This window comes from Hippopotamus amphibius, chromosome 1 (assembly GCF_030028045.1).
Source record: "Hippopotamus amphibius kiboko isolate mHipAmp2 chromosome 1, mHipAmp2.hap2, whole genome shotgun sequence".
Classification (NCBI taxonomy): Eukaryota; Metazoa; Chordata; class Mammalia; order Artiodactyla; family Hippopotamidae; genus Hippopotamus; species Hippopotamus amphibius.
The window spans coordinates 88,237,442-88,250,517 of record NC_080186.1 but is presented as its reverse complement, the minus strand read 5'-3'; the positions used below and the strand labels follow the sequence as shown (position 1 = coordinate 88,250,517).

Sequence of the window (13,076 nt, the reverse complement as noted above, 5' to 3'; positions counted from 1 at the left end):
ATTAAGAAACAAAAATCCCCACACACCTACCGTCAATTAATCAATTAATTTTCGACAAAGGAGGCAAGGATATACAACAGGAAAAAGTCTCTTCAGCAAGTGGTGTTGGAAAAGCTGGACAGTCGCATGTAAGTCAATGAATACACCCTCTCACCACACACGAAAATAAATTCAAATAGCTTAAAGACTTAAACATAAGACAGGACACCATAAAATTCCAAGAAGAGGTCATAGGCAAAACAGTCTCCAACATAAAATTACCAATGTTTTCTTAGATCAGTCTCCCAAGGCAACAGAAATAAAACCAAACGTAAACAAACGGGACCTAATTAAACTTACAAGCTTTTGCACAGCAAAGGAAACCATAAACAAAAAGAAAAGACAACCTACAGAATGGGAGAAAATATTTGCAAATGATGTGGCTGACAGGGGCTTAATTTCCAAAATACACAAACAGCTCATACAGCTCAACAACAAGAAAACAAACAACCCAATCGAAAAATGGGCATCAGACCTAAATAGACATTTCTCCAAAGAATACAGATGGCCAATAGACACATGAAAAGATGCTCAACATCACTAATTATCAGAGAAATGCAAATCAAACTCACACTGGTCATCATTAAAAAGTCTACATGCAACAAATGCTGGAGAGGGTGTAAAAAAAAGAGAACCCTCCTACACTGTTGGTGGGAATGTACATCGGTGCAGCCACTGTGGAAAACAGTATGGAGCGTTCTCAGAAAACTAAAAATAGAATTACCATATGATCCAGCAATCCCAATTCTAGACATATATCGACAAAACTATAATTCAAAAAGATACATTCTCCCCTATGTTCACAGCAGCACTATTCACAATAGCCAAGACAAGGAAACAACCTAAATGTCCATCAACAGATGAATGGATAAAGAAAATGTGGTACATATATATAATGGAATACTACTCAGTCATAAAAAAAGAACAAAATAATGCCATTTGCAGCAACATGGATGCAAGTAGAGATTATCACAGCAAGTGAAGTAAGTCAGACAAAGACAATTACCACATGATATCACTTATATGTGAAATCTAAAATATGACACAAATAAACCTATCTATGAAACAGAGACAGCATCACGGACATAGAGAACAGAGTGCTGGTTGCCAAGGGGGAGGAGGTTGCGGGAGGGATGGAGTGGGAGGTTGGAGTTAGCAGACACAAGCTTTTATATATAGAATGGATAAACAACAAGGTCCTACTGTATAGCATGGTTAACTATATTCAATATCCTATGATAAACCATAATAGAGAAGAATATAAAAAAAGAATGTATATATGTGTGTACAGATATACATACATATATATGTATAACTGAATCACTTTGCTATGCTGCAGAAATTAACAAAACACTGTAAATCAACTATACCTCAATAAAAACATATTTTAAAAAAAGAAACAAAAAGCTATATAGAAGAGGACTCTGTCCTCCTGGAATCCTGAATAAGACATGCAGACAGGAATATAACCAACCCCTGTATTTATTAGGGTACCTATAACATATACTAGGTCACATGAGCCTGTATGGGGAAAAGTATATTAGAAAACACAGTTCCGTTTGTCATGAGGCATAAATCAATCCCAAGAATTGATGGACCTGGGGCAGTCTGAAGATGTTTCTCATCAAGTACTGTTAGACCCCATTCTTTATACCAAATTGATTCATGATGACTAATGATGAACAAAGTCATAAATGATAAAGGCCAAGAGTCTAACCTGGACCTCCCTGTGCTCTCGAGCTCCAGCCCCTCTCCCCCGAATCCCAGTGCAGTCCCTCTCTTGCTCTCAGCTGCTCTGGGAGCAGCAGATCCCCTGAAACAAAGATGCGTTGTTGCTGGCGATGGTGAAGAAGCCTAGTCCCTTCTATCTCGGCTCTCCCAAGGAAAGGGGTCTGCTCTCAGACTCACTGTCGCCCTCTGGAGGATCTGAGCATCAGCGCTTTTTCTTTTGGATACCAGCCTGCCCTACATAAGACAGGGAAATGAGAGCCAACTAAAACACATAAAGAAGGAGCACTTTTTAAGATACTCTTATTTACAGATTAAGGTCTAGGTAAAGCACAAATAATAGCATAAAATACGGAGATGTATTTTATTCCACCAGTTGTCTCTATGGACAGACAAGGTGGAAACCAAAATCAAATAAATTAAAATGTGCCCATAGATTCCAGTTGGATAAATTACTGACCAACTCATTAATAAAATAACAGAGAAAGCTTTTAGGGAGGCCGTTGTGTATGTCATTAGGAAAAGATCTTTTATATATGTACAAATACAGCTGATTCACTTTGGTGTACCTCAAAAGCTGGTGCAAGAGTGTAAAGCAATTATATTCCAATAAAGAGCTTAAAAAAAGAGAGAAAAGAAAAGATCTTTTAGATGAAATATAGCACACTATGGAATAAAGATGGAAGAGTTATAATAGAAACATGACATAAAAGGAGAGTTTGAAATAGAAACAAGTAAAAATAGAAGTCTAAGGACTGAAAGAAAAAGATGAAAATGGAATTTTTCGCAGATTTAAGTGATTTGGCAAGGAAAAATGACTGGGTCATCTCTAAAATTCTTTTCAACTCTCAGATGTTAAACCTATAAGATGTAAAAGTTGGGGAAAGACAAAGAGGTCACCTTCATAAGTTGTTTCTGATCAATAAAAACTCTGGATTTATCAGAGCCCCCCAGATTCGTCTTCTGGCCCTTCTCCCTGCCACTGGTTCAGACCTCCATCACCTGGACCACCGCCTTGTGACCAACTCCATGGCCTTCCACCCCTGGCCACACACAGCACCCCTCCCACAGCACAGCCAGGGTGAGCTCCCCGAATACTGAATCTGTGTACTGTCACTCCCCTGACCGATAGCCTCTGGTGGATCCCAGCATATTTCAGACTGGACCTGGAATGCCTTAGTGGGCCTAAGAGTGGAAAGACAGGTACTTAAAAGTAGAGCCGTAAAGATTTAATTTGTACTTCATAGATTTTTTTTTCTAAGATGCACCCTGCTCATGGACAAAGGATTTTATAAATCATAGTAACTCAGTGACGTAATTAAAACACCACATTCTTATTTACCTGATTGTCAATTAATGTGAACACGGCTAAACATCAGCAGCACCTGTATCTAATTAACATCTCTAAGTGAAGAGCACATTCCGATTGGTGTGATAATATTGGACTACCAGCCTAGAGGAGGAAAAGAGAAGGATAAAAACAACTGCAATTCCAGGAGAAATTTACTAGGACAGGCTGGCCAAGGCCTATGTCCAAAATGACTGTATGTAATGTACAAGAGCCACAAAGAAGAGCCCACGGAAAGGCCACAGGGTACAGTGAGAGGCCTCAGGGTGAGGGGCTAACTCTGGAGCCAGAGTGCCTGGGTTCAAACGAGAGCACCACTCTGTATTCTGTGATCTTGGGCAGATGGCTGACTTCCTCTACCTCAGGTATGTCATCTGTAAAATGGACCTAGTAAAGGTGCCTATTGCACACAGCCGCTGTCAGGACTAAAATTAATCCGTGTAATAAGTGTTCAGGACAGTGCCGGGCACATAGTAGGCACTATTTAGGTTGTTGTGGTTGCCCTGTGCGCGCCTCATGTAACTCCTTATACATCTGGCACTTTAGATAAAGAGCATTAAATCCCATCTTCTTAAAGCCATTTTTCATACCCCCAATACAGAATGGATCCTGAGATCACTGAATGCCAAAATGAGCACTTATTGCTGGTACTATTTTATATTTGAGCCTATGCTACCCTTGGATAGCTTGGACTATTACCAATTTCATGTCTGTATTCTTGTTTGCTTTCTGTGAAACTGTCGGTCTTCATCCATTCAGGTAATATTTACAAAGGCCCTGTGGGCTAGGAACAGACTTATGTTGAGGGCAGATAGAAGCCTCCATCCTTACAAAGCGTATCGCCCAGCAAGGAAGGTGAGGTAAGGACCATGGACGGAAAGGACAGTGCAAGGCAGGAGCATGGAGCAGGGAGCCTACTCCAGACCCACAGGATGGGCTGCGTATATTTCATTGTTCCTAGCCCAGCACTGAAGACCAGGTTCAATGAAGGTAAGGCCTCTACTTTTAAAAGATTTCTCATAACTCTAAGCAGGCGAAGAGAATTCATTAAAGCCACAGCCTATTCCATTACTATGGACTGAATCATTCTGGTTGATACTTTTGGTTATTTTCCTTTCACCCACCTTGTAAGCACTGAAAAACGATACATTCAAACTCTCCAAATCAGGTAACAACAGAGCTTCCTAAGCTTCCTAATAACTAATCACAAGAAAATTCCTATAGGCCTAGAAATCAAAAAATAATCTGCTAGCTCTGCATTTAATTTGACTTAAACAAACAAAAACACCTCTAGAATAACACTGTCTTTTTGCTTTTTCTTTGTAAATAAACTAAATAAATGCAGAATTTCCATGGGCTTCCATCCTGAACACTGGTATAGAACTCGAAACATTAAAATCCTTTCAGCATTCTTAACGTATTTTCCCAATTGGAATTCAGAAGAATGATAAAGAAATTACTAACTCTATTACATTCACTTGAGTAAACTAACTCCCCATATTCATGGAGACAGCACCAGATAAGCATGGCAATAAAAAGGCTCAGACTCAGAAGATGTACTTGCAGAAGGCATCACCTAACTACAAAGTGGTCCAAAACCCACAGATATGCCACTGTCTATAATCTTAACCACACCATCATTCTCTAGTATTTCTAAACTCTTTCATTTCTGTCCTCTGATTTCAAAAATAACAGCACTTCTGAATGAGAGCTAAAGTAATTAATTTGGGAGGTGTGGGAAATAGGAAGGAGGTAAAACGGCCAACATCTGCATATACGCTCATATTTAAAACTGACATTTTAAATTTCAATCATACTGCATGCATCACCGTTCCAGTGATAAATAAATGTTAATCAGTCTCAAGTTCAACGAATTGGGATCAAAAAAGTATAAGAATGAAATGTTCTAACTACCAGATGTTAATTTAATACAGATTATGATATAAAAAGCATTATGTTCCTGAAAGATAAATATATTTCTTAGATAGATGGATAGGTTTCACGAGTGCCTCTTCAGAGGTCATAATTCAAAAGCCTTACTGAACTCAAATCTGGGGAGGAAATGCTGACCAGAGTAACAAAGTGTTCTTGTTTGGCTACATTATCTCATTAAAATGTCAGTCCAGATCCTTTTTGTTTGCTTTGAAAAGGCCAACCTATAACACACAGACAAGAAAAAGTCTACAAAGGCTCTGAACATCAACACGACCTTGGCTCATACGATTTACGCTTGGTCAGGACAGATGACTCACACCAGTCAACTGAAAGGCTTCATCAGTGGCTATCCTGGAGAACATACCACAGGGTTGAAAACTCAGTTCCTCCAGCAGTCCCCATCCTTCCTCTTGAAGAAAACACTCCCTATCTCCAAGCACTCTCATTATCTTTCCTGATGAAACAAATCTGTTTGGGATACTAACTGTTGACCTAACAGAGCTATGATGCATTCTTTCCACCTTTGAGGACTAAGCTTGTTCAAAGCCCTTGTCCATGTCTAATGGGTCACCACCTAACAGAATGTAATCTACATTTGCTGCTTAATATTTAAATAGCTTTTTTGCCCCTTTAGCAACATAAAAGTATAAATATAAACTAGGTGCTTAGCTTCACTTTAGGCATATTGTGGTAGAAAGAGCTAAACTAGGAGTTAGACTACCAGCTCTTAAGGTGGTCCCACTACTTAAAAACTCTGTAAGTAAAAAATTTTGTGTGGCCCAGGTTTCTGATCCACATAAGAGAGGAAACTAGAATAAAGTATTTCAAGGTCGCTTTTAGCTCCAAAAGTGCCCATGATCCTAATTCTTAGTAAATCACTACCATTTTTATTCCGAGGTAGCAGGTGCTAATAGAAAAAAAAATATGGATTTGAAATCAGATAGACCTGGACTGAATCATGTTTCTAACCCTGAGATGAGAACTTCTCTAATATTCAATTTCCTTACTATAAAACAGAGATAACATTGCCTCACTCACCACGTAGTTACAGAGATTAAATCAGATAATGTATGTCAACTGTTTAAAGTGGTTTGTTTATAATGGAGTCTCAATTAAAAAAAAAAAGTTGCCCCTGATGACGTTTTCAACTCCGGACTTAATTTAGAAATCATGAATTTGAGGCTTCAATGTACCACTTATGGTATGCACTATCCAATTGTCACATTAAGATTTTTCTTCTTGATATCTATTTCCATTTTCAAACAAAAAGTTTACTTTTCTATTTCTTTTTTGTGTTTTCCAAACCGGAGTAGACTCTTTTACAATTGTACTCCTTAAATTACAGCTTTTTTCTTTTTAAAGATAATTGCTTTCTTTGCTTTTATTCTTGCTTTATAGGTGGTGACTCCACACCTAAAACTTTACTACTTTCAGCATTCAGAGAAGAGATATGGCTATGTTATATATGTTCTATTAGGAAACAAAGAAATGCAGAATGTCGTCTTAAGGAGACATGAAAATCTTCCTGGAAAAAAAACTCACCTCTCCAAATCTCTCCACGTTTTGTATTTTAGATAAGTTTCCACCAATAGACATGTCATCCAAGCTAGAAAGAATTTTATTAATACTTCCTTCACTGGATGGTCTATTTTTCAGTTTGGATCGAAAAATGTCTCCTTGGACCCATAACGATGCCTGTTTCCTGAAAAAAGGAGAAAGAAAAACCCAAAATAATCTTTAAAATAAATGACTGTCACCTCCTCAGAAGTATGATATCTTATACACAAAATGATTAGCAGATAGACATTTGTAAGAAAGAATATGAAGTCTTAGAATAAAGAAAAATAGTCATTTTCTGAATGCCAAAGTAAATTATTTAAAGTTCTATATTAAATACAAACACCCTTCTTCCAATAAATGTCTGTATAGCCCTACATGGGTTGACTATGAAGTTCTTAGATGCTTAAAACAAATTTCACGACAATAAAGACTGTGAGCCAATTTGTCTTTTAAATACGAATTTGAAATCTGTAATGTATTTCTCAAATAGCAATTTGATACATTTGTAAAAACGGCTAGAGTGAAATGGACTCAAAGATGTAGATGAATGAACTTAAGTTAGATGGAGACAGTACCTTTAAAAAGTACTAAACACCTAATTGTATGTGGTATCATGAAAAGCCATGAACATTATAACTTTACAAACCCACTCTTATAATCTAAAAATAAGGTTTACAACCTCAATTAGATTATCCTCTGGGAAAAAGAAAATGTATTTGATGTTCATCTATAAGCTTTCCTTTATTCAAACAAGGCATATTTATAACTGTTTTCAAGGTTATAAGAAAAGAACTTAAAATGTGTAAGCAAAATCACAATCTGGGACTACTATTTTTATTGATGGAGTCACCCTCATATATTTCTTCTAAGATAACCCCACAGAACCTTTTTTGTTCTATACCATACCACACTGTACTGATGAGGATTCAATCAGGACTTCCCCGGTGGCGCAGTGGTTAAGAATCTGCCTGCCAATGCAGGAGACATGGGTTCGATCCCTGGTCTGGGACGATCCGACATGCCGCGGAGCAACTAAGCCTGTGCGCCACAACTACTGAGGCTGCACTTAGAGCCCGGGAGCCACAACTGCTGAAGCCCACATGCCTAGAGCCCATTCTCCACAACAAGACAAGTCACCGCAATGAGAAGCCCGTGCACCGCAATAAAGAGCAGCCCCTGTTCATCACAACTAGAGAAAGCCCGCGCGCAGCAACAGACCCAACGCAGCCAAAAAATAAATAAATAAATAAATTTATGAAAAAGAAAAGAATTCAATCAAAAACATTATTGTGCATCATAAGGAATACCAACAGGCAATGCAATAATAGCATTGTCAAGGAGATGCCACCAATAAGAATATAGGTTTCTTTTTTTAAAGCAATAGGAAGACCAAGTAATAGTTTCTTTCAAAGGTTCCACATATCACAGAAAATTCAGGTTAAAACATGAGGGGAAAAACAAATAACCCTCCCTGAAATGTACTGTCTCATTGGGCCCTCAGGAAAGGAATCCATCTTTCCTTTTAAACAGGAATCCATCTTTCCTTTTAAGCAAAGTTTATTCTCAGAGCAGAACTTTATTGTTTCTGGTTAAAAATTGTTGAAAGTCTTGAAGAAGAGGTGAACCTTTAAATGACAGCAAAATTTTACATATGCAATCCCTCCAACCAAGCAAATCCATGTCTAGGTATCACACTGCAGAAATACACCCTTGTGTACAAGACACAAACATGCTTGTTACAATATTATTTGCATTAACAAAATAATGGAGACACCCTAATGGACAACAGGCCCATTAAATTACAGTAGATCTATTCTGTGAAATATTGTGCAGTCAATAAAGCCTGGATGGACCCACATGTGGTGACAGGGAAGAGTGGTCATGAAATAAGGCATCAGTGAATGAAAAATATAAGTGACAGAGTGTGGAAAATGTGATCCCATTAAAAAAAAAAAAAATGGAAAAATGTTACAATTCACAGTTCACAGTTACCTAGAAGATTATATGCCAAAATATTAAAGTTACGCCAAAGAATAGTGACAAAGGAAAACGTTGCTTTCTACTGCATAATGGCTACACTTCTTGATTTTTTTAAAACAATGTACTCTGTTTGCTTTTGTAAAAATTAAATGACCTGAAAATAAATAAATAAAATACAGTCCAAAGCAGAACAAAGATAGAGTAATTCTGAAAAGACACCTTTAAAGTTACTATCATAAAAGATAGCAGGCAATAACTGATTACTCTGTTTTAACAAGAGCACCTTTAGAAGTCAGCAGAATAAGTGCCAAAATGTTAACAGTGTGTGGTGTTCACTGAATGGTTGGGGTCTTTCTTTATTTTAAATATAATATCCTACCCTACTTTCAAATAAGAAGTTTTGTTTTTCTTTACTTTTTGCTCATTTTTCAATATTTTCTAAATAAAGCAAAGGAGAAAAAGAAATGCTTTTAGATATAATTTCTGAGACAGCCTGTATGGATATACATATATAGATTAGAGACATACAGACATATATATAGTATATAGATATGGTACAGATATAGCCAGTATGGATATAAAATGTTATCCACATATAAGACTAACATCATTCTCTGGTATTGTTCTAAAATAGAAACTATGTTAAAGTGTGTTTCTAAATAGATTAATTTTAAATTAAAAATCTGGTGAATCTTTAAATGTATGAATAAAATTAAAATTCCAGAAATCTATACACACCAATTCACTAGGGAACGTGGCAGTATCTACCTTCTGTCAGGGCAGATTTTTTTTTTTTTTTTTTTTTGGTTCTTGGAAGCAAAGTGCTGAAGAGTATTTCCTGAGCTGGCGATACATAAACAGATGAGGTAATTTTTCTACCTCAGTTGTAAAAATATGTATTCAAAACAAACTCTTCTTAACTTTTTCTTCCTTTGTGGAAATCTTCATAAAACCATGGACTAGCCTTCCTGATACTTTGTATCTTCCAAAATTCTTGCTTTCATTTTTTTGCTCCTCCAAATATTTTTCACTTACTGTTACACCTAGCATAACCTTTTATATGATGCTTGAATCTATATCCTTCCAATAGCAGTAAACAAAAGCATAGGTCTTGGCACAGCATGGATACTTCAAAAAATAACAGTTAAATTTACAAATAATAGAGGTCTTGGGCTTCTGGTCAAAACCCCCCAGTAATAAAGAACTACTTCTTCACAGGGAGAGAACACTCAGCCCTGTCACAAGTAATGAAAAAAATCAGCTACATGAAACATACAGAAAGCATAGGGAAATACAGATAAGACAGAATTCCTGTCCCTCAAGAAATTCCCAGTTTAGTATGAGAAACGTAAACAACTGAAATCCAATATTAAAGCCCTATGACCAAGAGTTGCTTAGGAGCCTAGGAGAAGGGGCTCCTGGCTCAAACTGAAAGAATCAGACAGAAGTTGTTTGAGAAGGCAGAAGTATCTAGAAAGATGAGCAGGACTTGGCCAGCAAGAATATTCCCCAACAAAGAAAACAGCATAGGCTTGAAGAAACAGTGATATCAAAGAACACAGCATGTATGGAAAACTGCGTTGTTGGGCTTGGCTTAAGGACCTCTGCTTCATGGAGAGGAGAGAAGGTGGGGACCAGCTCACGGAGTCCTCTGCACACCATGCTGAGGAATTTACATGAGATCTCAACACTGAAGGGGAGACCCTATAAGGGTCTTTAAGTATAAAAAACATATGAAGAGGGAACAGAAGCCAAGAAGCTGGAAGGCCCAAGAGGATAAATTGAAAAAAATTCTAATTCCAAAATGTTATAAAGTGAAAACTCTGCTGCTGCTGCTGCCAGCCTAAAGATGAAAACGACAAAGGGATGCCTTCCACGTGCTCAGCTTAAAAGACTCGATCTGTCCCATCACTGGAAAGACTTTATTTACACCTGAATATACTGATGAATAAGGCGTCAAAGCTGATTTGTGTGTTGCTAAGCGATGCTACTCAAGTGCTCCTTAAAAAAAAGCAGTACTTCAGGCAAATTCCTTTTCTATTGACAGTGGAAACCACACTAGCTTTTATTGTGGTGTCTATTACTCCTTAAAAGCCTTACCTCAAACACAGAAGAAGTAAAACATTTATTTTTAAGTATTTAGCATTTAAGAATCAAATCCTATGAAGCTAACACACCAACTCAAAGCAAATTCCCCAGTAAAGTAGTGCATTTTCTAAGAGAGCGTGCCATAAGTGACCCTCTGCCAAAAAAGAACATGTGCTTTGAAATGACTTTGAACAGAGCCTTGTTGAGAAAAGTAGCCAGTGCTGGGGTCGTTATTTTTGGCCACATCCTGGCTCTAGGTTGGTCAGGTTTGGGCTAGCCAAGCCTGGGACGTAAGAACAAAACTAACTTGGCCTCATTATGAGCCAAGTCATAGTTAATTTTGATATAAAGCCTTCACAAGTCTTTAAAAAACACCAAACTGCTACACGGGGTTGGGGGAGGGGGGCAGAAGCTGGGACAAAGTGAGAGAGTGGTGTTAACATATACACACTACCAAATGTAAAAGCGATAGCTAGTGGGTAACTAGTGGGAAGCTGCTGCATAACACAGGGAGATCAACTCGATGATGGGTGACGACCTAGGGGGTGGGATAGGGAAGGTGGGAGGGAGGCTCAAGATGGAGGGGATATGGGGCTGTATGTATAAATACAGCTGATTCACTTTGGTGTACAGCAAAAACTGGCACAACAGTGTAAAGCAATTGTACTCCAATAAAGATCTGAAAAAAAAAAAAATTCCTGTAAACATAGTCAGGTCAGTTGCATTGTTATAGATATTTCTGGTCTTGAGCTCAGAACACAGTGGCAGCCATTGTGCAGCTTCTTGTGTTTGTGGCCGATCTCTTCTCCCTCACTTCCTTGACGGCAACCTAACCCCATTTTCACACCATCCTAACTCTTCCTTTCCATCACTTCTTCTATTCTCAACACATATTTTTCTAGTATGACCTAACCCTGACCCCAGTGTCCATCGAGAGCCACCATTTGGTCATTTCTTATAGAAACCCAATCAACTTTCTAGCTCGACCTAGGCCTCTTCTAGCTGTGACCTGAGCCCCAGTCTGCCCTGTGTGCCTCCTACTCTACCACCCCAGGGCTATGACAGAAGCAGTGTAGCTCCTGGTTTAAAGAATTGGGCTAGTGAAATGGTCTGATATCAAAGGAAGACAGACTAGAGAGCAGTACCCAAGAATCAGGAGGTGGGAAGAAGACAGGTATTAAGGAATTCTACTCTTACTTTGTACCAGTGTAAGATTCAATAGGAAGATGTTTAGAAAGAATTTATGAGAGTGTAGGGAAAAGTTCTTGATGCTGAAGTACACAAGGAGAGAAAAAAATGGCTTAAGGAATTTCCAAAAAGATTCAACTAGCTAATTCTCATTTAGGAACAGAACCCCACAATTAGGAGCTGGATCACTGGTATCATACCAAAAGAAAAACTTTGTAACTAAACCTAATACTTTATGGCTTACATTTTTTCCCCAACTCTAACACAGGAAACAAAACAAACAAAACCATTCAATCTTCTATCTTCAGTAATTGACATGAGTATTTTAAGATAAATTTCTGATGCCACTGTTGCCAAAAATTCTTATATATACCTTACCCTTTTTACTTAGACCCATATTAGAATTTTATTTTTGCTTAGCCACTAGGTCCAATGCCAACTGAGAGTCAATAAATGGATCAAATGATGCAACAGTAAATACTGAAAAGCCACATAACTGAGTGTTACTGCAAAAATATGACTGTCAAATAAGCAGTGCAAACTCAAATGTATGCAATGTGCTTGTTATTTTAATAAACAAATCACAATGTTGTCTATTGTTATTTTAAATTCTTTTGTTCATAATATTTCAGATTTTAATTTCTGTATTTTAGGAAAGACAAGTTCTTAAATCTTCAAAAAAGATTATTTAAAAAATTTAATCCATGTTTTTTGACCTAGCCCATTATCTTAAAAATAAAATACTATAAATAAATCACAATTTAAAATTCAAGCTGTTATTGTTAGACATTTTGAAGTACTTTTCCATTTTCTTGAATAGGTTTTCTTCATCTTATTTTGGTAATTTCCTGAAATAAAAACAATGGTTGAAGTATTGATTTCCGTTGCTGCTCAATCCAGTTGTGAAACTGACCAAATGCCATAAACACCAAATTAAAGCTGATTGCATAAGCTGATATCTACAAGTCAAAATGAGCCACAGACCCTTGTTATACAATGTGGTTGGTGGACCAGCAGCATCGTATCACCTGGGAGCTTGTTAGAAAGACAGAAAACTAGGTCCCACCCCAGACCTGAACCAGAAACTGCATTTCACAAGATCCCCAAATGAATGTTACACACTTTAATATCTGAGAAGTACTGCAGACAGCTGAAGGCTTACAACTAAATTCCAATGCTGAAAAACATCAAAGTTACTGGAAGTTGATGA

The 13,076-nt window shown here is 37.5% G+C and overlaps 1 protein-coding gene across 1 annotated transcript in view; it reads right to left on the bottom strand.

Moving 5' to 3' along the window:
* The window catches only part of CDC14A (cell division cycle 14A), a 152,967-nt gene that overhangs the window by 27,719 nt on the left and 112,172 nt on the right, over positions 1–13,076 (bottom strand). The window contains exon 11 of the mRNA XM_057741603.1: positions 6,593–6,752. Within this exon, the coding sequence (XP_057597586.1) occupies positions 6,593–6,752 (160 nt within the window). The remainder of the gene's footprint in view (positions 1–6,592; positions 6,753–13,076) is intronic.